Source organism: Coregonus lavaretus (assembly GCF_964263955.1).
Source record: "Coregonus lavaretus genome assembly, chromosome: 15".
Taxonomy (NCBI): domain Eukaryota; kingdom Metazoa; phylum Chordata; class Actinopteri; order Salmoniformes; family Salmonidae; genus Coregonus; species Coregonus lavaretus.
In genome coordinates this window covers 22,888,274-22,912,319 of record NC_140002.1, presented here as the reverse complement: position 1 = coordinate 22,912,319, position 24,046 = coordinate 22,888,274, and the positions used below count along the sequence as shown (strand labels likewise).

The 24,046-nt window shown below is 44.1% G+C and overlaps 1 protein-coding gene across 1 annotated transcript in view; it reads left to right on the top strand.

Moving 5' to 3' along the window:
- LOC311142371 (phosphoglycerate kinase) overlaps positions 1 to 21,399 on the top strand; it is a 28,385-nt gene extending 6,986 nt beyond the window's left edge. Inside the window, exons 2-11 of the mRNA XM_084178015.1 lie at positions 252 to 302; positions 403 to 558; positions 766 to 910; positions 9,788 to 9,891; positions 10,133 to 10,252; positions 13,666 to 13,780; positions 14,650 to 14,829; positions 15,151 to 15,328; positions 15,682 to 15,780; positions 20,667 to 21,399. Coding sequence (XP_084034141.1) covers positions 252 to 302; positions 403 to 558; positions 766 to 910; positions 9,788 to 9,891; positions 10,133 to 10,252; positions 13,666 to 13,780; positions 14,650 to 14,829; positions 15,151 to 15,328; positions 15,682 to 15,780; positions 20,667 to 20,707 — 1,189 coding nt within the window. The 3' untranslated portion in view covers positions 20,708 to 21,399. The remainder of the gene's footprint in view (positions 1 to 251; positions 303 to 402; positions 559 to 765; positions 911 to 9,787; positions 9,892 to 10,132; positions 10,253 to 13,665; positions 13,781 to 14,649; positions 14,830 to 15,150; positions 15,329 to 15,681; positions 15,781 to 20,666) is intronic.
- The last annotated feature ends 2,647 nt before the right edge of the window (positions 21,400 to 24,046 follow it).

Genomic DNA, 24,046 nt, shown 5'->3' with positions numbered 1-24,046 from the left:
GTTTTCAGCTGGCAGGCATGCAGACACTGGAATACGTTTCTGAGTGACAGTGAGGGCTTTGCATAGGCGCTTTGTTGCATTTTTTGTGGGACTGGAAAAAAACACCCTGAACATAAAATAACATTATTAACTGGTTCCCATGCTTTTAAAATAACAGTTCTGTTCCGGAACAGTATAGATCACTTTTGTTCTCGGTTCTGTTCCTCAACATTTCTGTTCACTGAAAAATGTTTGACATTTCTCTTTTGCAGGGTTGATTTCAATGTGCCCATGAAAGACCATAAAATCACAAACAACCAGAGGTAATGATGAGCTTGTTTTCATTTGATCATCTATTAGTAATACACATGATTAGGAGCCTTATTCCAGCCTTTGCTCATACTTTGTACCTGTGTATTCCAGGATCAAGGCTGCTGTCCCCACCATCAAGCACTGTTTGGATCATGGGGCCAAGGCCGTGGTGCTGATGAGCCACTTGGGTCGTCCTGATGGGAACCCCATGCCCGACAAATTCTCCCTGGAGCCCGTGGCCGCCGAGCTCAAGAGCCTGCTGGGCAAGTGAGTGAGACCTCCTGGCTTCTTCCATGGCCCTTCATAGCTAGCTATTACCATGCTCCAAGTGAAAGATTACTCTACTTGTCTCAATGAATGAATCATAATTGTCATTTTGGAAATATTTGGGTTCTTTGTACTCAGTCAGTGTTTCATTATGGAGCCCAATAAAGTACTCAGATGTGCACGTGTTTGCTTTGCACTCATTTTCAGGGACGTGCACTTCCTGAAGGACTGTGTGGGTCCCGATGTAGAGCAGGCCTGCGCCGACCCCGCAGCTGGTTCCGTCATCCTCCTGGAGAACCTGAGGTTTCACGTCGCTGAGGAGGGCAAGGGCAAGGATGCCTCCGGAAACAAGGTGGGTGCATGGCAACGGCTGCAGCCGCAGTAGCCATTCCCAGAGGCCCTTTCTATTTACATAAATAGAGGACTCCTGCCCTGCAGAGTCCCAAGCTGCAGCTGCGTCACTGTCCTGTGGTGTTAGCGTCAGCAGAGCCACCAAGGGCAACGCAGAGAAGAAAATAGAGCCAAGCTTGCAGTGGCATGAGTCACCAGTCAGACATCTGACCTGAAAAGCAAGAATTTTGCAGTTTGAGACCAGGGTAGAGAAAATGGTGTCTTATCTCATCTGTTTGAGAAGCACATCTGCAATTACATCCATACTAGGGGGATTCCTCATGAAACTAGAACAAAAAAATACCATGATTTTGGGGATTTTCACATTTATTTAATCCATATAAGGGTCCTTTGTAGGGAGGATTGTTGACACACTGAGTGTACAAAACATTAAGAACACCTGCTCTTTCTATGACAGACTATCCAGGTGAAAGCTATGATCCCTTATTGATGTCACTTGTTAAATCCACTTCAATCAGTGTAGATGAAGGGGAGAAGACCGGTTAAAGGATTTTTTAATCTTGAGACAATTGAGACATGGGTTGTGTATGTGTGCCATTCAGAGGATGAATTGGCGCTTTAAACGGGTTATGGTAGTAGGTGCCAGGCACACCGGTTTGTGTAAAGAACTGCAAAGCTGCTGGGTTTTTCACGCTCAACAGTTTCCTGTGTGTATCAAGAATGGTCCACCAACAAAAGGACATCCAGCCAATTTGACACAACTGTGGGAAGCATAGGAGTCAACATGGGCCAGCATCCCTGTGGAATGCTTGACACCTTGTAGAGTCCATGCCCCAACGAATTGAGGCTGTTCTGAGGGCAAAAGGGGGGGCGGGGAGTGCAACTCAATATTAGAAAGGTGTTCCTAGTGTTAGATTCTAAATAAACAGATTAAAAAAAACTAACGGACAACTAGTCAAAGCTCAAACCAAGTTTATTCACCCACTGGGTCAAACAGCTGCATAAGACAAAGACGTGTTTACACGAGTACATATATTTATACCCTCTACTGGGTGGAGTCAACTCCTTGCACATCTAGACAGCCAATACATCTCTGTTGCTAGGCAGGAACTTAAGTGATGTGTGTAATAAAACTGTTCCTTCTCCCTTATCTAACCTGACCTGACCTCAGCCCACATTCCTCACTAATCCACAGCTATCCAACCTTATCAGTGACGCAACCAAGTGATTGCCTTTTCCCTTACTTAGTAAGTTTCCAGACCCATACTTCTTATCCACCCTCCATTGACCCCACCATCAACATTCCTCATACAGTGGGGAGAACAAGTATTTGATACACTGCTGATTTTGCAGGTTTTCCTACTTACAAAGCATGTAGAGGTCTGTAATTTTTATCATAGGTACACTTCAACTGTGAGAGACGGAATCTAAAACAAAAATCCAGAAAATCACATTGTATGATTTTTAAGTAATTAATTGATACATCAGAAAAGCAGAACTTAATATTTGGTACAGAAACCTTTATTTGCAATTACAGAGATCATACGTTTCCTGTAGGTCTTGACCAGGTTTGCACACACTGCAGCAGGGATTTTGGCCCACTCCTCCATACAGACCTTCTCCAGATCCTTCAGGTTTCAGGGCTGTCGCTGGGCAATACGGACTTTCAGCTCCCTCCAAAGATTTTCTATTGGGTTCAGGTCTGGAGACTGGCTAGGCCACTCCAGGACCTTGAGATGCTTCTTACGGAGCCACTCCTTAGTTGCCCTGGCTTTGTGTTTCGGGTCGTTGTCATGCTGGAAGACCCAGCCACGACCCATCTTCAATGCTCTTACTGAGGGAAGGAGGTTGTTGGCTAAGATCTCGCGATACATGGCCCAATCCATCCTCCCCTCAATACGGTGCAGTCGTCCTGTCCCCTTTGCAGAAAAGCATCCCCAAAGAATGATGTTTCCACCTCCATGCTTCACGGTTGGCATGGTGTTCTTGGGGTTGTACTCATCCTTCTTCTTCCTCCAAACACGGCGAGTGGAGTTTAGACCAAAAAGCTCTATTTTTGTCTCATCAGACCACATGACCTTCTCCCATTCCTCCTCTGGATCATCCAGATGGTCATTGGCAAACTTCAGATGGGCCTGGACATGCGCTGGCTTGAGCAGTGGGACCTTGCGTGCACTGCAGGATTTTAATCCATGACGGCGTAGTGTGTTACTATTGGTTTTCTTTGAGACTGTGGTCCCAGCTCTCTTCAGGTCATTGACCAGGTCCTGCCGTGTAGTTCTGGGCTGATCCCTCACCTTCCTCATGATCATTGATGCCCCACGAGGTGAGATCTTGCATGGAGCCCCAGACCGAGGGTGATTGACCGTCATCTTGAACTTCTTCCATTTTCTAATAATTGCGCCAACAATTGCCTTCTCACCAAGCTGCTTGCCTATTGTCCTGTAGCCCATCCCAGCCTTGTGCAGGTCTACAATTTTATCCCTGATGTCCTTACACAGCTCTCTGGTCTTGGCCATTGTGGAGAGGTTGGAGTCTGTTTGATTGAGTGTGTGGACAGGTGTCTTTTATACAGGTAACGAGTTCAAACAGGTGCAGTTAATACAGGTAATGAGTGGAGAACAGGAGGGCTTCTTAAAGAAAAACTAACAGGTCTGTGAGAGCCGGAATTCTTACTGGTTGGTAGCTGATCAAATACTTATGTCATGCAATAAAATGCAAATTAATTACTTAAAAATCATACAATGTGATTTTCTGGATTTTTGTTTTAGATTCCGTCTCTCACAGTTGAAGTGTACCTATGATAAAAAATACAGACCTCTACATGCTTTGTAAGTAGGAAAACCTGCAAAATCGGCAGTGTATCAAATACTTGTTCTCCCCACTGTACATGTAACCATTAACTTCTAGCATAGCAGGTATTTCAAATTAGAACCCAACACTAGTGTTTGGTATACTCAGTGTATATTTGACATTTTGTATCTTAACACATAATTGAGAAATCATTAATTGAAGTTTTATATTTGTGACATTTTGGCCTTACCCAGGCCTCCTTTAAGACTCCATAATGTTTCATCTGTAGGTTCTGGAAAGCAAACATTGATGCCATATGAACCGTTACCGCATCCACTGTAATATGAGTAGTATTTTGATTTCAATAACACATTTCTTACATTAAATTATGATTAGTGAAAATATAAACATTAATATTGAAAATATACACATTTTTGATTAGACACATTTTTCAATATATTGTTGAACATAATATATGCTACGGGCAAATCAAAGTTCCAGAGTGGGATTTCTGCTACTTTTAATTATGATCCAATTTGTAAACATTACCAACAGAGTGAATGTGAAAATAGATTCAAAATGGTCACCCTCTGCTGGGGATTTGCAGGATGTGCAATGATACAAGTAAAAGGAGGGCTGTGATTGGTTACATTGATTGTCTACTATGGCAATTTCTCTGTATAAAATGGGCCATAACTTTAAAACCAGCAGAGATCCCACTCTGGAACGTTGATATGCCCGTAGAGTTTATTATGTTCAACGATATACAAATAAATTGGCAATCCTTCCTCCAAAGGACCCTTATATTATTAACTGTTGTGAAAATCCCCAAATTCATGGTCTTTTTTTTTTCTTCTGGTTTCGTGAGGAATCACCCACTACAACAGTCAGCGACTCTTAAGAAGGTTGCACCTCTGAGAGTATTATGTCAATGCATAGGTTACTTCTACCCCTACCACCTCCATCTCCTCTCATACAGCCGAGGTGCAGCCCTGACCTGCTGACATTTTTGAGTTAAGGGTAGTGTGTTGTCCCGGGCAGAGCGTGTTGCTTTTCTTGTCATGTGAGCCCTGGCTGGTATGCAGCCCTTAGAGGGGGCAGAGGAGATGGGAAAGGGGGCAGCTGTCGACCTTTCACAAGGTCCCTCGTTGGCTGGGTTGTGGCAGGCGACAGAGTAGGTAAGCCTAGATGTTACCACTGATTTGGGGTCGGCTCTTTTTTAATTCAACTTGGTTAAGGTTAGGATTGTGGGTAGCGTAATCTGATCCCAGGTCTGTGGTTAAGGGCAAGTTCTATGATGACCTAGTTGAACTGCTCTTGTGCCAACGCCTGGCATTTGGATGTGACACCACAGATCAGCGTTGACCTTTCTGTGAAAGAGTTTATAAACTTAGCCTGCTAAAGTGCAGTAGGAACCTGATCTAAAGTACATACAGTATATTCACATACAGTACCCTGATCATGCAGTCACCTCCACTGGCATCACTGCGGTATATTCACCATGTGCTCTTATAGATACACTGTATAGAATCGAAGCACCGCTGCAATGCGTTATTTTATCTCAGCGACTCTTTCGTCCGCGCGCCCGTGTGTGCGTGATTAACTGGGGAACTATGCATGGCTTCGTTGCTCCGTGGGAAACTTGTAAAGGCTCTCATATCTCTTCCGTGGGGAAAATCAGTTAAACATGTCTGAAGGCTCTCATATATTGGCTCACTTAAGCCCTAAAATAAATGTGTTCATATATTGTATAAAATAAATAAATAAAAATGCGCTGCATTCATTGCATGCCTTTTCGACAGAATAAATAAAACAGGGTTGGGTTAATAACTAGAAAAATGTAATCCATAAGCCTACTAATACATTCATTAATTAAAAACCTTCACATAAAGAAATGTTATTTCAACCTTGTAATAATTCATTTTCTTTCAATTTGATATATAGAATCTAATGATCAATATAATAAAACTAGGCCTATGATATTTCCTTGAATTGGCCTAGCCTACTCAAACATCATAATTGGCTTTAGCAAGGGCTTTGCAGATTCATAAATTTTTTAGGATTCAGTTTAGGCTAATTATTAGAGATTCTGCACCACTGTTTGTCGGCAGCACACTAAATCTTTCAATCGATTGGAGGAGTATTAGGCTGTAGTGATAATAGCCTATGTAAAGTCTGTATCAATAGGCTAGCAGTTGCATTTTTTTGATATGAAAAGGAGAGGGAAATATTACTGACCTGGACACATAGGAAAGTGTCCAGATGACTGAGTAGGCTAGGTGTGAATGTTCTGAAAGATTAATCATCTGAATACGAAACCCACCGACCCCTTATGGGCCATCAGCGGGACAAAAGTCTTGCTGAGTCTATGAGATTGTGTTCATAATGATATGTTAGGCTATGCCGTTAAACCCCTTTTCATGGGCACACAAATCCAAAATGATGTATGCAATTGCAAAATCGAACACTTTGAACCAAAAGTCACCTCTAACTTGCGTGGTTCTTCAATAGGCTATGCATAGTCTAATAGACCTTACTTGTTGGGTGCACATTTGGTATCCAGCTGTTTAGTTAGGCGTAGTGAAATTGTCGACCATCATCAGCTGATCCAGGAAATATTTTTGGGAATGAGAGTCAAGTGACAAACCGCTGTTGTGATAGGCCTATAGCACACAGTGCGAAAACAGCCAGTGCGGGAAAGTCCAGAATATTTTGATGTCTCGTTGAAGACAGTTGTGATCCACGTTGGATCACAATACAATATGGTGAATTTGAATGATGTAAATAATGATAATAGTGAGAGCCCTGTACTAGATGGACCCGGATCCCTTTAATCATAGAGGCTATTGTTACTTTGTGTCTCTAAAATCACAATGTTTCCATTTCTGTTCTCATGTGACAGTCTTTAAAAAAAATTGAAAATACCAAATGTCGGCCTTTTATCAGATCTGAATATTTTCGCTTGATCTGTTTATTTTAATACATTCTGTAGCCTATGCTATAAAATATAATATTCTGCCTATATGAACACATTTATTTTAGGCCATACCCTAAAGAACAGCTACATGATTTCATGAAAAGCAGCAAACGCACAGTTTCACATTCTTCAATAAAAGATTCAGAAACAGGAAAAAGGCTACAGCTCCCTTCAGTTTCCCCGCCAAATAGGCTTACATGAAACTCAATGTATCTCAACGATGTTGAGTGCAGGGGGGGGTTTGTACGCAACGTAGTACTTTCCACAAAAAGTTTTGCTCTACAAAAAGACACGTAAGCGTATAGAAATGGCTCTTCAAAGAACATGGATTAGTCTCTCCTGGCCCATAGGCTACTTTCAGTGTGAGCGACCCTCTAACATGAAGTTGTTAATTAAATTAAATTAATTGGTCATTTAGCAGACGCTCTTATCCAGAGCGACTTACAGGAGCAATTTTAGGGTTAAGTGCCTTGCTCAAGGGCACATCGACAGATTTTTCACCTAGTCGGCTCAGGGATTAGGACCAGCGACCTTTCGGTTACTGGCACAACGCTCTTACCCACTAAGCCACCTGCCGCCCTTCAAGTTGTAAAATATAAAACGTCCCTTTTATGTTCAGTAATGATCTAAGTGTGGAGGCCAGTGTTTTTTCTCTTGAAGTTTGGAGCATTTGTGTAAATCACCATACCGTTGTATCATGCCTTGTGTGTTGAGCCGCTGTATAGTCTTGCATCACTACTCATATGTGCCACACTGGTGGAGTTAATGCAGGCACAGCTTTACCTAGTGGCTTCTAGAGCAGGGTTTCTCAAACTCTGACCTGCTCCCCCCTCCCCCCTTGGTGCACACTTTGGTTTTTGACCTAGCACTACACAGCTGATTCAAATAACCAACACATCAAGCTTTGATTATTTGAATCAGCTGTGTAGTGCTAGGGCAAAAACCAAAATGTGCACCCAGGGGGGGCCCCAGGACAGAGTTTGGGAAACCCAGGCCTAGAGGTGTAGTGCATGAGAGAATTCAGAGCGCACATTTGCACAAAAATGGCCGCAGACATTCATGGATGGATGATGGATCCCCTCACTGTTCTGGCTGCAGGGGGAAGGCAAAGAAGTACTGCCTGAAGCTCAAAGGGAGTTCCTCCTAAACTTCCTGAAGAAGCCACCAGGTGCCCAGAGATGTGAGATGGAAAAATGGTCAATGGAGCTATGGAAAGCTCTAAATAACATGATGGATGTGGCGCTAGACAATCACCAAAAGGCCTGGCAATCAGAACCGGATGTGTTGGCCAGGAGTAGTACTTTACAGTGTATCGTCAGCATGGAGAATGGACATTTACTCACCCAGTCCCCTGAGCAAGAAGGGGCTGGGTTTGGGCAAGAAGTCAAAGGTTCTGTCAGCAAACCAGAAAATGAGCTAAAGGCTCCGCTAACTGCTGAAGCTGAGAAGAGGAAGAAGGCTGAAGAAAGCCTGCTGAAACAGAAAGAGCAACAGCGAACCACCAAGCTGGAGAAGTATTGGAAGGGGACTTTGCAGGAGCTGCAAACTTTGAAACAGGTAAATATAAGAAAATGTGCTCCACACGATGAAGCATGAAGACTTGAAGAGGAGGCTGAACATTCTTCAAGATCTCCTGTGCAAAACTGAAGAGAAAAAGTGTCTTCAAGAAGAGGTTGATGACCTCAATGAAGAATGCACAGTCCAAGGAAAGTGCATTGAGAACTTGAAGCGGGAGAGGAGTGAGCTACAGGCCAAAGTGGGTGAACTGGTGCAGGTACCCGAGGGTCAAGATGAAGAAACCCAGATTGGTGAGTCTTATACTGTTCCTCAAGATGTAAGCTGCCAAACCAGCACATTAATAGATGGTCACAGCCAGACGGACGCCCCACCAGATTTGATCTCTGTGAGTAGCCAGACTGACAGGCTTGATGAATCTCATAAGAATGATGCATCTCAAAACTGCCGATCCCATGCTGATGTTAACCATGATGCATGTGAGTGTGACCCCAGTGCAATGCTGAAGGCCCAGTGCACTCAAGAAGAAGAGTGGTGGTGGGATGCTGAGCGGGAGATGGAAGATGAGTGCCAAACGTCGAACTACCTGGAACCCACTAACTTGGTGAGTGAATCCATTTCATATGGTAATGTTTCTTATGGGAAACATTCAGAACCAAAGATGGCAAATGAAGAGACATGAATGACTAACCACCATGGAATAGAGTCTCACCTCCCACACCCCAAGGTTGCAGCTGCCAGCCAGGAGGAGCCCTGGTACCAAAGTCGCCACAACAAAGATGGCCGCTCGGAAAGATTGGACCAAGTTTGGACCATTTCTGTAAACCACCTTTTCATTTTATAAATATACCAGCTTTTGCCTGGTTTTGAACCATGCCTTATGTGTTGCGCCTCTGAATTGTCTCGCATCACTATCCACCTATGTGCCACACCTAGTGATCTGCCACATGTATTATAGACCATTAATACAGTTGATCAACTGCCATCAGAACAGCCTCAATTTGTCGGGCATGGACTCTACAAGGTGTCAAGCATTCCACAGGGATGCTGGCCCATTTTGACTCCAATGCTTCCCACAGTTGTCAGGTTGGCTGGATGTCCTTTGGGTGGTGGACCGTTCTTGATACACACAGGTAACTGAGCGTGAAAAAACCAGCAGCTGTGCATTTCTTGACACACTCAAACTGGTGTGCTGAATGGCACACTTACACAATCCATGTCTCCATTTTTCTCAAGGCATAAAAATCCTTCTTTAAACTCTCTTCCCCTTCATCTACACTGATTGAAGGCGATAAGGGATCATAGCTTTCACCTGGATTTACCAAGTCAGTCTGTCATGGAAAGAGCAGTTTTGTACACTCAGTGTAGATATGGGTCATATTGTTGAATTTGCAAAATTAACAATGTTCTATAACTTCACATGAAGAATGACTAGGCATCGATACCATCTATATGAATAAATGAGGCCTCTCTGTATACCGCACAATGGGCCGTACAGCTCTGTATTCTAGATGTAATAGAGCCTGTTGGTTGTAACCTGAGCCCTCTGCCGTCTATAACAATGTGTCCTATCCTCTCTCCTTTCTCTGCTAGACCAAAGCAACCCAGGAGCAGATTGATTCCTTCAGAGCCTCTCTGTCTAAACTGGGAGATGTCTACATCAACGATGCCTTCGGCACAGCACACAGAGCCCACAGGTAGGGTCACTGGACACTACTGTGGAGTGATGATGATTGTCCTTCAAGAGGAAATTATTTTTCTGTCAAATCACTCATTGCCACTCAGTGTCTCCTAGTTTCCTTCGTCTTCTTCCCTTCTTTCTACCTCTCTTCCTCTCTTTTTCTGTCTCCCTGCTTCTGTTTCTCGCACTGCTTTTCCTATCCCTTACTTTCTCTCCTGTTCTCCCCTTACCCGCATACCCGCCTCTCCCTCTCCCAGCTCCATGGTTGGAGTGAACCTGTCCCAGAAGGCTGCAGGTTTCCTGATGAAGAAGGAGCTGGACTACTTTGCCATGGCTCTGGAGAAACCAGCCAGGCCCTTTCTGGCCATCCTCGGAGGGTAAGTAACTGGTCCAGAGACAGTTTGGTGGTTTAGTTTAACATGGCTCTGGTTATGGATGGTCCTGGGATAGCACATCGGTGATCAATTAGGAATAAAGTACCCAGAGGCCTGCATCTGCTTCTCTGGTATCACTCTATTGAGCACTGGCTCTTCAACTAGCTCTCCAGCTAAAATAGACTTCATCTAGTCTATTATAGGCACAATAAAAGCCATGCAACCTCACTTAAATATTTATCTCACACTCTCGCTCTCTTTCACTCTTTCTATTCTCTGCCACTCATTCCCTCACTCAATCTCTATTTTTCTCTGATATATCAGCCTTGGGCTGTTGTAGTTTCATACTCAAGTGCAGTGCTTTAAGGTCTCTCTTAAATACAGAAGAGGCAATCCAGGAATAGAGACCTTAACACAAAACCGCTGAGCCTCGAGGGACCCCCTTTCAAGCTAATGAGCAGTCATTTTGACTGCAACATTCTAACAGTGTAATTAATACATTTCATATATGCTATTGCGAAAATAATCATTTGGTTGTTTTTTATGAACACGATTTTTAGAATACGATTATTTTATTTCAAATAAAACAATAGCTTTTTCATTTGTTTTTGTTACTGTAGGCTATAAGTAAAAACAAAACAGCACAAAAAACAATTTTTCAATAAATTGTATTTGTGTAGTGTCCATTGTTACAACTATGAAACAAAAAGTGTATGTATTAGAACATGGTGACAGCTTTTTATAATGACAAAATAAAAAAAATACCGCAACCACCAAGACGCATGGTCAGCAAGATGCGCGGTCAAATGAAAACATCAGTAACCTAAAATCACTAAGCGCCTAGTGTGCTTGATAAATAGTAAAAATCAGCACAAAATCAATAATGGCATTATAATGAATGTGTTGATATGACAGCAGTCAAAAATTGTCTATTATTTATTTGTTGGATACCATAGCGAATTTGTCTGTTTCTTTGTCATCAAAATGGAGGTAACGCATGATCTCTCTGAAGCGATCCCGTGACATGGTTTCTCCAAAGAAAAGTATCCCATAGATATCTGACCAGAAGCTCTCCATATAGAAGCTCTTTACACCGAATGCTCCACGGACATACAGGATTGAAATGAACGCTTCCAGCTCATCAACAGTCAGATCCCAGGCAGTGTCTCCTTACTCCATGTGCGCCTTAGCCACAGTCCCTGAATGCTGTAGCATGTCCATGTCACATAAACAATGACAGATGGTGAGTGCATTGCTGATATTGTTTTTTGCTTGAGATGTATGACCTGCGCGCTTAGTGATGAGATTTTGTGCTGATAATCGGCCCATTGCATTGTCACTGGCTTGTTCTATCTAAACGGTGCTGTCCGTTCCTCTCTCCTGTCTCACTGTTTCATTTGGTAGTGGCACGGGCACCTGCTTAGTGCGCACCGTTCTGCCTTTTTTGCGCTTAGGCCTCTGTGTTATTCAGGCTGAGGCTCAGAATCGGAAGAATAATCATCAGATGTCATGATTAATTTCTGCCCTGACATCTGAGTCGTTTTCATTCAGAACTTGTGGCAGTGCTAACGCAGCATGTGCATACATTCGTCTTGGTCTTCTTGCCATTTTAAATTAAGCACGCTCTCACTGTGTACTCCAAGTAGACTAGAGTAGACTGATAAGACTGCTTGGATTTGGTGGACTGATATAGGGTACATACCATTTTGAGATTATCATTAGAATATACCAATACAATAGAATGTCTTCATTCACAATTGGTGATTACATCATTATGCATAATTCGCTTCCCCTCACTCATCAACTCACCCTTTACATTTTAGTCATTTAGCAGACGCTCTTATCCAGAGCGACTTACAGTTAGTGAGTGCATACATTATTTATATATATATATATATATATATATATATATATATATATATATATATATATATATATATATATATATATATATATATATATATTATTTTTTCATACTGGCCCCCTGTGGGAATCGAACCCCAACTGAGCTACATCCCTGCCGGCCATTTCCTCCCCTACCCTGGACGACGCTGGGCCAATTGTGCGCCGCCTCATGGGTCTCCCGGTCGCGGCCGGTTACGACAGAGCCTGGAATCGAACCAGGAAGCTAGCACTGCGCCACTCGGGAGTACATTCTCCCCCATCACACTTTACTTCATTTATTTAATCTGTTATAGGTGTGAAATTAGTTTAGGTTAAGTTTCCAGGCAATTATCAGGGTGATTATCAACTGGGCACGGCACATTCCACTGTCGGGAGAAGGAGCGGAGCAGGCCCTACTGTTGGGAGGAGGGGGGGGGGCAACGGGGAAAACCATTTTAAAAATGACGTGCCCTCATAAAACTGTTTAACTCCAATTCTGTTTGTGATATTAAGATTCTAACAACGGTGTGTTCTATAGACTTATTTAGGAAAAGTCAAGGATGGAGGCATGACTTAAAAAATGGCAGAGTAATTAAAATAAATACATTCATGAGCAGTCAAAATGACTGCTTTAGCTAGAGGTTCTAGTGTTAAAGGAAATGTCCACCCAAAAACTATCATTTGGTATTTGTTTCATTAGTCCATTGTTGATATAGTCCCAAAATGTTTTGAATGTCAACAATCAAGTTAAGATATAGATCTTTCAGATTACAGAAATACATCATACCGGCTGTATTTCTGTATTTTGAAAGATGTATATCTTAAACTTGATTGCTGACATGCAAAATATTTTGGGACTATATCAACAATGGACTAGTTCATTTTAAGTTTATTATGTAATACCTCAATCTGTGTGACAGTACTTTACTTATGCATTCTAGTCTTCCCTTACCACTGGCCACTTTACAGCCTTGCACAGTGGGAAAGTTGAGCCACGCACACACACAGCTAGCTACCGTTGGCCACATGTCGAAATTGGCCCAGTGTCAGAGTCCATATCATCCTGGCATTGTGCAACCGCTATATCCAATCAGGTTCTTTCACTGCCACAGTTGTGTATTTTCAAAGATGACCCCAGTTTTCAACTCAGTTCAGCTTTTTGGCCACTGCCAGTGACAAAGTACATTGACGTGAGTTGGCTAATAATAAGCCACACGACAATTAATGAAAGGCGGTAGGATTTAGCACTAAATTCATTATACAACAGGAAACAAATAATGTAACACCAACAAAATGACTTTCCCAATATGGCTATCTTCCTCAACTAGAAACCTTTCCATAACAATGTTTTACCATGTGTGTTTATAACTACACTAACACTGCATTATGACTACATTGTAACTCATTGTAATTGAGTGTGTTTTATAATGGATGATAGATATGGGCTTCAAATAAATGGGCTTCATGTCATTGTCTTACTATGTTTACCAGTGTGTTCATATGTTTTCATAGTTTCTCTCTGTTGTGTGCAGAGCCAAGGTCAAGGACAAGATTCAACTGATCAACAACATGTTGGACCAGGTCAATGAGATGATCATCGGTGGTGGCATGGCCTTCACCTTCCTCAAGGTCCTCAACAACATGGAGGTGAGGACAGAGAGGGGGGAGGAAGACTGAGGGAGATTATACTTTGTTTAAGGGAGACACTGGAGGGGAGAAATGGAGAGGATGATTCTGCCCCTTTTTTGGCCAATTGTATTTATATCATGATTTTAACCTCCTATTTGATTGAACATAACTCGGAACTCACTCACGCCTCAGCACAATCTAGTTAAATCAGGGGTCGCATTAGCTTTCAGAAATCTGCATTTAAAAAATGCAGACCATCAAAAAATCTGCTTTCAACCATTTCACCTGTGTTTTATATTGAAAGTCACTTTTTGCTTCAATAGAATAATAAGGGGCGTGTAACTATAGTTTTTCTTAACACAAAATACATTAGTGCAACACATTCGGCAGAATATCGTTCATCAGATGAGAAATGACAGAAGTGCAACGCTGTTTGGCTAGCAGCCACACATAAGTAAATTAACTAGCTTTCATTTCCTAATGTTTCGCTTGAAGTTAATCTTGCATTTTAACTTCCTACCAGAGAAAAACTACACTGGAGGAAAGTACCAGAGAAAAGTAGCCTACACATCAGTCAGAGCGCTGTCTGGTGATCCAATGACCAGAGCAAATGTAATGCAACTGAAGCACTAAATTACTCCTTTAACATTCATGATTTGGAGTGAACCCTGACTGAAGCGGAGCAGAATTTACAATAAGAAGCATTTTAGATCTGCGTTTACAGAACGCAGCAAGATTTTTGAGTTTTATCTTTCCTTTTCTGTGTGAAACACAGAATCCTTTGTTAACGCGACACCTAGTTAAATATGTTCAATGATTGACCATGGTGTATATCATGGTGGTTATAGTTGAAATATTACAATGAGTGATCCTCTCTTCCCTGGCAGATCGGCACCTCCCTGTATGATGATGAGGGCGCCAAGATCGTCAAGGAGCTGATGGCCAAGGCTGAGAAAAACAAGGTCAAGATCAACCTCCCCGTCGACTTCATCACTGCCGAGAAGTTTGACGAGCATGCCCAGACTGGCACCGCCACCGTGGCCGCTGGCATCCCCGCAGGCTGGATGGTGAGCAACCTGGGTCATGTTCATAAGGGCATGCAATGGAAAACATTTTGAAATGCTTTGTAACAGAAAACTAAAATGAGTCCCTCCAAGTTTCAGACCGTTTTCTTCCATTTGTTACCTAATGAACACAACCCTGATTGGGTTTTGTCTTCTTGAGGGGTGGTCATGGGAATTATTGTGCTAGCTAGCGATTTGATATACTGTATCACTTTAATAGTGAAATAAAATATAGGACGGTTTTATGTAGACATTGTAGATGAATACCCTCGATAACAACATGTAAAACTGGGGTTGAGCTCTGTGTCCCTCTGTTCTCCTCAGGGTCTGGACTGTGGACCAGAGAGCAACAAGCTCTTCGCAGAGGCTGTAGGCAGAGCCAAGCAGATCGTGTGGAACGGCCCCGTGGGTGTGTTTGAGTTTGAGAACTTCGCCAAAGGAACCAAGAGCCTGATGGACAAAGTGGTGGAGGTCACCAACTCAGGCTGCGTCACAATCATCGGTAAGACCCGATAACACTGTTTGCACAATTACCATAAAGCACGTCTTTCACCAGGCACCTGAGACCAATGTTTGCAAATGAATAGCTACATGTATAATTGAGATCATTCAGGAAACCAAGCCTGCTACTGAGTATAATGTTAACATATTTTTATTCAAGTTTATGCTTGCTCTGGCATTTTCATTGGAAGCTTTTCTTTATCCACTCTTTTTGTTGATATCATTGTCACCGTTAGATAGCGCCAAATACCAACACCCTTTCTTCCTCAAATCTATAGTAGTGAATGATCACTATCACAGTGAAGGGTCTGTATGACCTTAATGTTACCCCCATGTTGTCTTGGTGATGCCCAGGTGGAGGCGACACAGCTACCTGCTGCGCCAAATGGGGCACAGAGGACAAGGTCAGCCATGTCAGCACAGGAGGCGGAGCCAGTCTGGAGCTTCTGGAGGGTGAGTGACGTCACCACGGTTTCATCCGGACTTTTGACCTACACTACCAGTCAAAGTTTGGACACAACTACTCATTCAAGGGTTTTTCTTTATTTTTACTGTTTTTTACATTGTAGAATATTAGTGAAGACATCAAAAGTATGAAATAACACATATGGCATCATGTAGTAAACAAAAAAGTGTTAAATAAATCAAAATATATTTTATATTTGAGATTCTTCAAATAGCCACCCTTTGCCTTGATGACAGTTTTGCACACTCTTGGTATTCTCTCAACCAGCTTCACATGGAATGCTTTTCCAACAGTCTTGAAGGAGTTCCCACATATGCTGAGCACTTGTTGGCTGCTTTTCCTTCACTCTGCCGTCCGACTCATCCCAAACCATCTCAATTGGGTTGAGGTCGGGGGATTGTGGAGGCCAGGTCATCTGATGCAGCACTCCATCACTCTCCTTCTTGGTCAAATAGCCCTTACACAACCTGGAGGTGTGTTGGATCATTGTCCTGTTGAAAAACAAATGATCGTCTCACTAAGCCCAAACAAGATGGGATGGCGTATCGCTGCAGAATGCTGTGGTAGCCATGCTGGTTAAGTGTGCCTTGAATTCTAAATAAATCACAGACAGTGTCACCAGCAAAGCACCCCCACACCATAACACCTCCTCCTCCATGCTTTACGCAGGGAACTACACATGCAGGGATCATCCGTTCGTCCACACCGCGTCTCACAAAGACACTGCGGTTTGAACCAAAAATCTCCAATTTGGACTCCAGACCAAAGAACAAATGTCCACTGGTCTAATGTCCATTGCTTGTGTTTCTTGGCCAAAGCAGGTCTCTTCTTCTTATTGGTGTCCTTTAGTAGTGGTTTCTTTGCAGCAATTCGACCATGAAGGCCTGATTCACATAGTCCCCCCTGAACAGTTGATGTTGAGATGTGTCTGTTACTTGAACTCTGTGAAGCATTTATTTGGGCAGCAATTTCTGAGGCTGGTAACTCTAATGAACTTGTCCTCTGCAGCAGAGATAACTCTGGGTCTTCCATCCCTGTGGCGGTCCTCATGAGAACCAGTTTCATCATAGCGCTTGAAGGTTTTTGTGACTGCACTTAAAGAAACTTTCAAAGTTCTTGAAGTTTTCCATTTTGACTGACCTTCATGTCTTAAAGTAATGATGGACTGTCATTTCTCTTTGCTTATTTGAGCTGTTCTTGCCATAATATGGACTTGGTATTTTACCAAATAGGGCTATCTTCTGTATACCCCCCCCCCCCCCCACCTTGTCACAACACAACTGAATGGCTGAAACGCATTAAGGAGGAAAGAAATTCCACAAATTAACTTTTAAGAAGGCACAGCTGTTAATTGAAATGCATTCCAGGTGACTACCTTATGAAGCTGGTTGTGAGAATGCCAAGAGTGTGCAAAGCTGTCATCAAGGCAAAGGGTGGCTATTTGAAGAATCTCAAATATAACATATATTTTGATTTGTTTAACACTTTTTTGTTTACTACATGATTCCATATGTGTCATTTCATAGTTGTGATGTCTTCACTATTATTCTACAATGTAAAACAATTTAAAAATAAAGAAAAACCCTTGAATGAGTAGGTGTGTCCAAACTTTTGACTTGTAGTGTACTATTTCTCTGAAAGATACTCACAATTTATGTGTAATTTGTCTCTGCTTGGAACACGCTCAGGTGGCCCTCTCTCGAACCAGTCCATGTGTGCATTGCCACGTACTGCGTGCAAACTCTCTGGAAGCTTTCTCTCTGAGGAAGCTTTCCTTTCCCGGATGCCAGTACCTCGGCTGGGACCAATGGGCAAGAAGTGGAGAGGGACTTGGGGCTTTGGTTGGAACAGGTGGAACTAGCATCCCAACATAGCGATTTTGAGACTGCTGGTTACATACAGGGCCCAGGTTCGGGTGGTGTCTCAGGATGGCTCTGGTGGTTTCTCGGGTGACGAAGAGGACTTTGTTCAGATATAGCCACCTACCTACAGGAGTAGCAGGGGAAACCATGGTATCCAACGCATCGCTCATAGAACTGTGCTGCAGGGCAGCTATGCATTTGGAGGTGTAGTGGCCATGTTCACCCCCGTGGCAGAAGTGGAAAGAACCTGCCCCCTGTGGCTGCCACAGTCAAGCACCACCTATCCCTGTTTCCAGATTTCATTGACGAATGGACAACAACCTGGTCCAACCCGCATTCAGCTAAGCTGATACTACATGGGTGTGCACCTTCGTGGATCTGGAGGGGATGGAGGGGGCAGGGCTGGTGCACACTCCTCCAGTGGATGGCAAGCTAGCTGGCTACCTAGCCCCGTTTGCTAACAAGGATGTGGCTAATGCGAATCCTACGCTCCCTAACATGCACTGTCGCTTTTTGGTTGCTCAGCTGGAGAAGGTGTATTGTGCAGAGGGTGGTTGGGGCACACAGTAGGTTTTTCCCAGTTCCTCCGCCTACTGGGGATAATGGCTTCTATAATAGTTGTCATTCCCCTGGGACTATTATTGACTTAGCCGTTCCCGCGCTGGGTGCTAGCAACGCTCTTGGATGCGTTTCGCCACCTAAACCAGTCGATTCAGGTGTCCCCGACATGCCTTCAGGCACTGGCCCAGTGGAGAGAACTCCGGGTACTGTCTAATGGGCCAGGTGTTGTCCCGCAAGGTGGTCACGACTCGTCCCCCCAAAGGGTGGTGCGCGCTGTGTGATGGTTACTCAATTCGGGGAGTATGGACAGTGTCAGAGTGCCCGGCATATCAATTACCTGGAACTTCTGATGGTGTACTTAGCGCTCAGGCGCCTCGCGTTTGTCGGGCCGGCATGTGCTGGTCAGATCCAACATGGCAATGGTGGCATACAGTACATCAACAGGCAGAGGGGGACTCGGTCCCTCCCCCTCCTCACCTTGTCTCGCTCCCTGTTACTGTGGAGCAGTGCGCATTTGATCTCACTTCGGGCGATGCATGTTCCCTGTTGCCTCAACTCGGGTGCGTATCTGCCATCCGGGGGGGCCATCTTCCTCAGGAGTGGGGACTACACCAGTGGCCTCGGACCCCCCTTACGCGTTTCCACCAGTGGTTCTGATTCAGCCCATGTTGGAAAGGGTGCGCCGGGAGGGCTTAATTAATTCATTTTTGTGGCTCCCCATTGGCCCAGGCAGCCTTGGTTCGCGGAAATCATTCACTTTTTAGATGGGGACCCGTGGCAACTCCCGTTCTGCAGGGACCTGTTGTCCCAGGCGCACGGGCAGGTTTGGCACGCAAGGCCAGATATTTAGTTCCTATGGGCCTGGCCCCTGAGAAGGCCAATCTGATGGCTAGAGGCTTACCTCCACATGTTATTGCTACCATTCAGTCTGCAAGGGCGCCCTCCACAAGAGGGCTATATGCATATAAGTGGCAAGCGTTTGAGCTCTGGTGCTAAGAGAAAGGGCTTGTTCTATTTCAGTGCTCTGTGAGGGACATCCTTATGTTCCTCAAGGAGCTTTTTCGAGCAGGGGCGGGCCTTCTCCACGTTAGAAGTGTACGTGGCCGTCATCTCAGCATGTCATGTGGGAATTGGCGGAGCCTCACCGGCGTCTCACATGGGACTTGGAGCTGTTTTGGAGGCACTGTGTGCAGCCCCCTTTGAGCCTCTGGAGTCGGTGGATCTGAAGATCCTCTCTCTTACAAAACCTCCCTGCTCATGGCTTTGGCTTCGGCTAAACGTGTTGGGGACCTCCGCGTTATCTGTAAACCCTTCCTGTACTCAGTTTGCCCCAGGCGACCTAAGGTGACGTTGCGTCCAAATGCGACCTTCACCCCGAAAGTCATGGCTATGTCCTACAGGTCCTTAGCTTTTGAGCCATTTCCCTTTTCTTCTGAAGAGCAACAGCGGTTACATGCCCTGTGTCTGGTGCGAGCTTTACGCACGTACATTGAACGGACACGGGATATACGGTTATGTGACCAGCTTTTTGTCTGTTTTGCTAATCCAGCTCACGGCAGGGCGCTGTCAAAGCAGCACCTCTCCCACTGGATTGTGGAGGCTATGTCCCTGGCATATAGGGTCAAGGGTTACCAAGTGGTGTACGCGTCCACTCCACCAGGCAGCTGACAGCGTCTTGGGCATTGGCTATAGGATGGTTGACTATAGGAGATATTTGTGCTGCAGCGAGTTGGGCATCACCACACACTTGTGAGGTGTTATCGCTTGGATGTCACTGCTCCCAGTGTAGCCCACAGTATGCTTAATGCTGGGACAGGGGAAAGTCACTAGGGCGCGCCGGGTGCGCAACACCCAGACTGCCGCATTTGACGGGTCAGGTCTTGGTGGTCTGCCATGAGCAGTTTCATTTAGTATCCATTGGCGCTGGCTTTGGGCGTGATTATATTTCCCCATAATATGTTATATCGAAGTTGACTGCCTAAAGGGGAATGTAATGTTATGACTGTAACTACTGTTCCCTGAAGGAGGGAAACGAGGTACAACAACTGTTTGGCCCCGCGCTGCCCGTTCCTGGGCTCGGTAAAGAGCGGTATTAAATCGAAGGAATTAATCCGAGACTCACACTTATCACCTGTGGAAGGCAGGGCTTCCAGCGCGGCACGGATTTCATTGGCCATGTCAGGTGTGATTTGTAGATACTTCAACTGAAGTCACAGGAGTGCACCTCCCCATAGTATGTTGTACTTCATTTCCCTCTTTCAGGGAACAGTAGTTAGTCATAACGTTACGTTACAGCATACATGGATATGAGGACTTAATGCAAAAGATGCTTGGTAATAGTTTTATAAACTAATAATTAACTGTTTATAAACTACTTTCAAACTCATTTTAGAAATAATTTTATTCTGCAATGCGGTGACCATATTGTATGTCTTCCTCTCTGCCCACAGGTAAAGTGCTGCCCGGTGTGGATGCCCTCAGCAGCGCCTAAGCCTCATCCCCATCACCTAGGAGAGGTGGGAGTGAAGACAAAGTTTGGACACCCACCCAGCCCCCAAGGCAAAGTGCTCCCTAAGTCTCCCACCCTGTGCTTGTCTAGTACCACCTCTGCTCTCTATTCTACTACTGTACAGACGGCTGACACAAACTGCAATGATCTCTCTCTCGCACCTACACGTGCCCAACATCTACATCACTAAGGAAGTGGAGGTGTTCTTAACAGAAACCTCCCTCATATGCACTTATGTTCCTTCCTGCTGTGTTTCTCAGAGATGAGGGCCAGAGACCAGTCAACTGCAGCTACAATCGTTTTCAGCATACAGGAATTTGGGAATTTGTCATCTGCATCACCTGTGTAAAAGAGCGCTTGCGTGTGTACGTTTTGCATCACTCTTGTATAGCCAGCCAGCCCAGGGAGAATTACAACCCTTCAAGCGTAAAAACGTGTTGTAACTCTATCTAGACCTTTATATTTGTCCTCCACCTCCACACAAATGTTGGCTCTGTATCACAGTTTCCCCCATTGTCTCAACTATGTTCTCCCCCCTGTTATGTCATACATCCTATGACCCTGTGGCTTGTAAGATGTTCGTTCCCCAGTGGTGGTTTCAGAGGGGTCATGTGACCTGAGCAGATGCTCACATAATAAAACAGTTGGTGTAAAATATAAAATGTTTGACTATTTATTTGTACTTGTGTCATTCATTGTTAATTTCGTCAACAAAAATAGTGACCATAATATTCGTCAAACACCTATTTTTCAGTGGCAATTGACGAGGCTATAACTGACTAAAATTAACCAGGAAAAAAACTAAAGGAAAATTATTTTTTATCTCTGACTATATATGACTACTAAGGGGACTGGACAATAGTTTGAGAGATTTTCAGTAACGGGCACAATTAATATTAGCAGCACAGATGCGCAGTTCTGTTCAGCAGTGGGAAGGATGCGGCACACAGCCTACATCAGCTGGGGAGCAAGTGATGAATGTGGGCAGACGGGCTCCGCTCTGGCTCCGCCTCCGATTATACACATTGTGCAAGCGGCTCTTGCTTCCCCATAGCTAACCGGTCACCACCAGCCTTCTAGTTAGCTACCCTTTGCCTGGTTAAGAAACACAAGCGGCTTTACGAAATTTGAAAACAATAGCAGCATTGAGTTTATAGTAAAACAGTCATCTAGCTATATTTATAGTTAAACAGTCGTCTAGCTATGTTTTTCTCTCCCTTGAGTATAGAAAAGTAGTCTCTTTGAATTTGTAGTCTCGCTCAACCCTCCCACTTTCCCCAATGCATTTCATACCCAGGTTCTGTAGCCAAGTCTCCCTCTTTTTTTCCTCTGAGAAAACGGCTTGAGAGATTACTGTTCAAAAGATATTACCCATAATACAGGCGCTATGTTTTTTTCTTTCTATCGTGCATTGGCGGGCCGCATTGTACATTCATAAAGCATATCGCAGGCTGTTCTAAAACTAGGCTACTTGCAGACCGGACCGTTAACCATTTGTTTAGCCTACACCTTGCTCAGTCATGTTACCTCATTAGCATTAGCTGGGTATAGTTAACAATCTGGGGACACGTTCAGCAGGACACAACATTTTGGAACGTTCAGATAGAAATATGCTATGTAGAACAAACATGCCTCTGGCAAGTTGAATAAGGAATAATGTCTGCTCTATTCATGCAATTTCTATCTGCAACGTTCAAGAATGTTTTGCAACTGAACGTCGCCCTGCTAACATTAACAGTAGCCTATATGCAAACATTTGGTGGGACAGAAAGAAAGGCAAAGGGATAGCAAAACATTTATTGACTAAATTCCTCTTGCCACTACACTACAGTGCATTTGGAAAGTATTCAGACCCATTTACTTTTTCCACATTTTGTTACGTTACAGCCTTTTTCCTCATCAATCCACACACAATACCCCATAATGACCAAGTGAAAAGAGGTTTTTAGACATTTTTTGCAAATTTATTAAAAATAAAAAAACATACCTTACTTACGTAAGTACTCAGACCCTTTGCTATGAGACTCGAAATTGAGGTCAGGTGCATCCTGTTTCCATTGATCATCCTTGAGATGTTTCTACAACTTGATTGGAGTCCACCTGTGGTAAATTCAATTGATAGGACATGATTTGGAAAGGCACACAGCTGTCTATATAAGGTCCCACAGTTGACAGTGCATGTCAGAGCAAAATCCAAGCCATGAGGTCGAAGGAATTGTCCGTAGAGCTCAGAGACAGGATTGTGTCGAGACACAGGTCTGGGGAAGGGTACCAAAAATGTCTGCAGCGTTGAAAGACCCCAAGAATACAGTGTCATCCTTCATTCATAAATGTAAGAAGTTTGGAACCACCAAGACTCTTCCTAGAGCTGGCCGCCCAGCCAAACTGAGCAATCGGGGGAGAAAGGCCTTGGTCAGGGAGGTGACCAAGAACCTGATGGTCACGCTGACAGAGCTCCAGAGTTCCTTTGTGGAGATGGGAGAACCTTCCAGAAGGACAACCATCTCTGCAGCACTCCACCAATCAGGCCTTTATGGTAGAATGGCCAGACAGAAGCCACTCCTCAGTAAAATCCACATAACGGCCCGCTTGGAGTTTGTCAAAAGGCACCTAAAGGACTCTCAGGAATGATGAAAGATTCTCTGGTCTGATGAAACCAAGATTGAACTCTTTGGCCTGAATGCCAAGCGTCATGTCTGGCAGCATCATGCTGTGGGGATGTTTTTCTGTGGAATAAGTCAAGGGGTATGAATACTTTCCGAATGCACTGTATATCTGACTGGGTAATAAACTCGGACTTCAGCCATATTGATTCTGACTCGAGCACAGGGGACAAGGTTTAGTGACTCAACTACAGCACTGGGCGAAACAGTCATTTGCCCCCTGTTCTACCTTTGGCCATCACTGTGGCTGCAGCGTCTGTGGAACGTTGATAACAATGGCAATGACGAGACCAAGTGACTGAGGTGCAACCCATACTATACTGAACAAAAATGTAAACGCAACATGCAACAATTATTTTACTGTTAGTTCATGTAAGGAAATCAGTCAATTTAAATTAATGAATTAGGCCCTAATCTATGGATTTCACATGACTGGGCAGGGGCGCAGCCATAGGCCCACCCACTTGGGAGCCAGGCCCGAACACTGGGGAGCCAGGCCCAGCCAATCAGAATGAGTTTTTCCCCACAAAAGGACTTTATTGCAGACAGAAATACTCCTCAGTTTCAGCAGCTGTCTGGGTGGCTGGTCTCAAACAATCCCGCAGGTGAAGAAGCCGGATGTGGAGATCCTGGGCTGGCGTGGTTACATGTGGTCTGC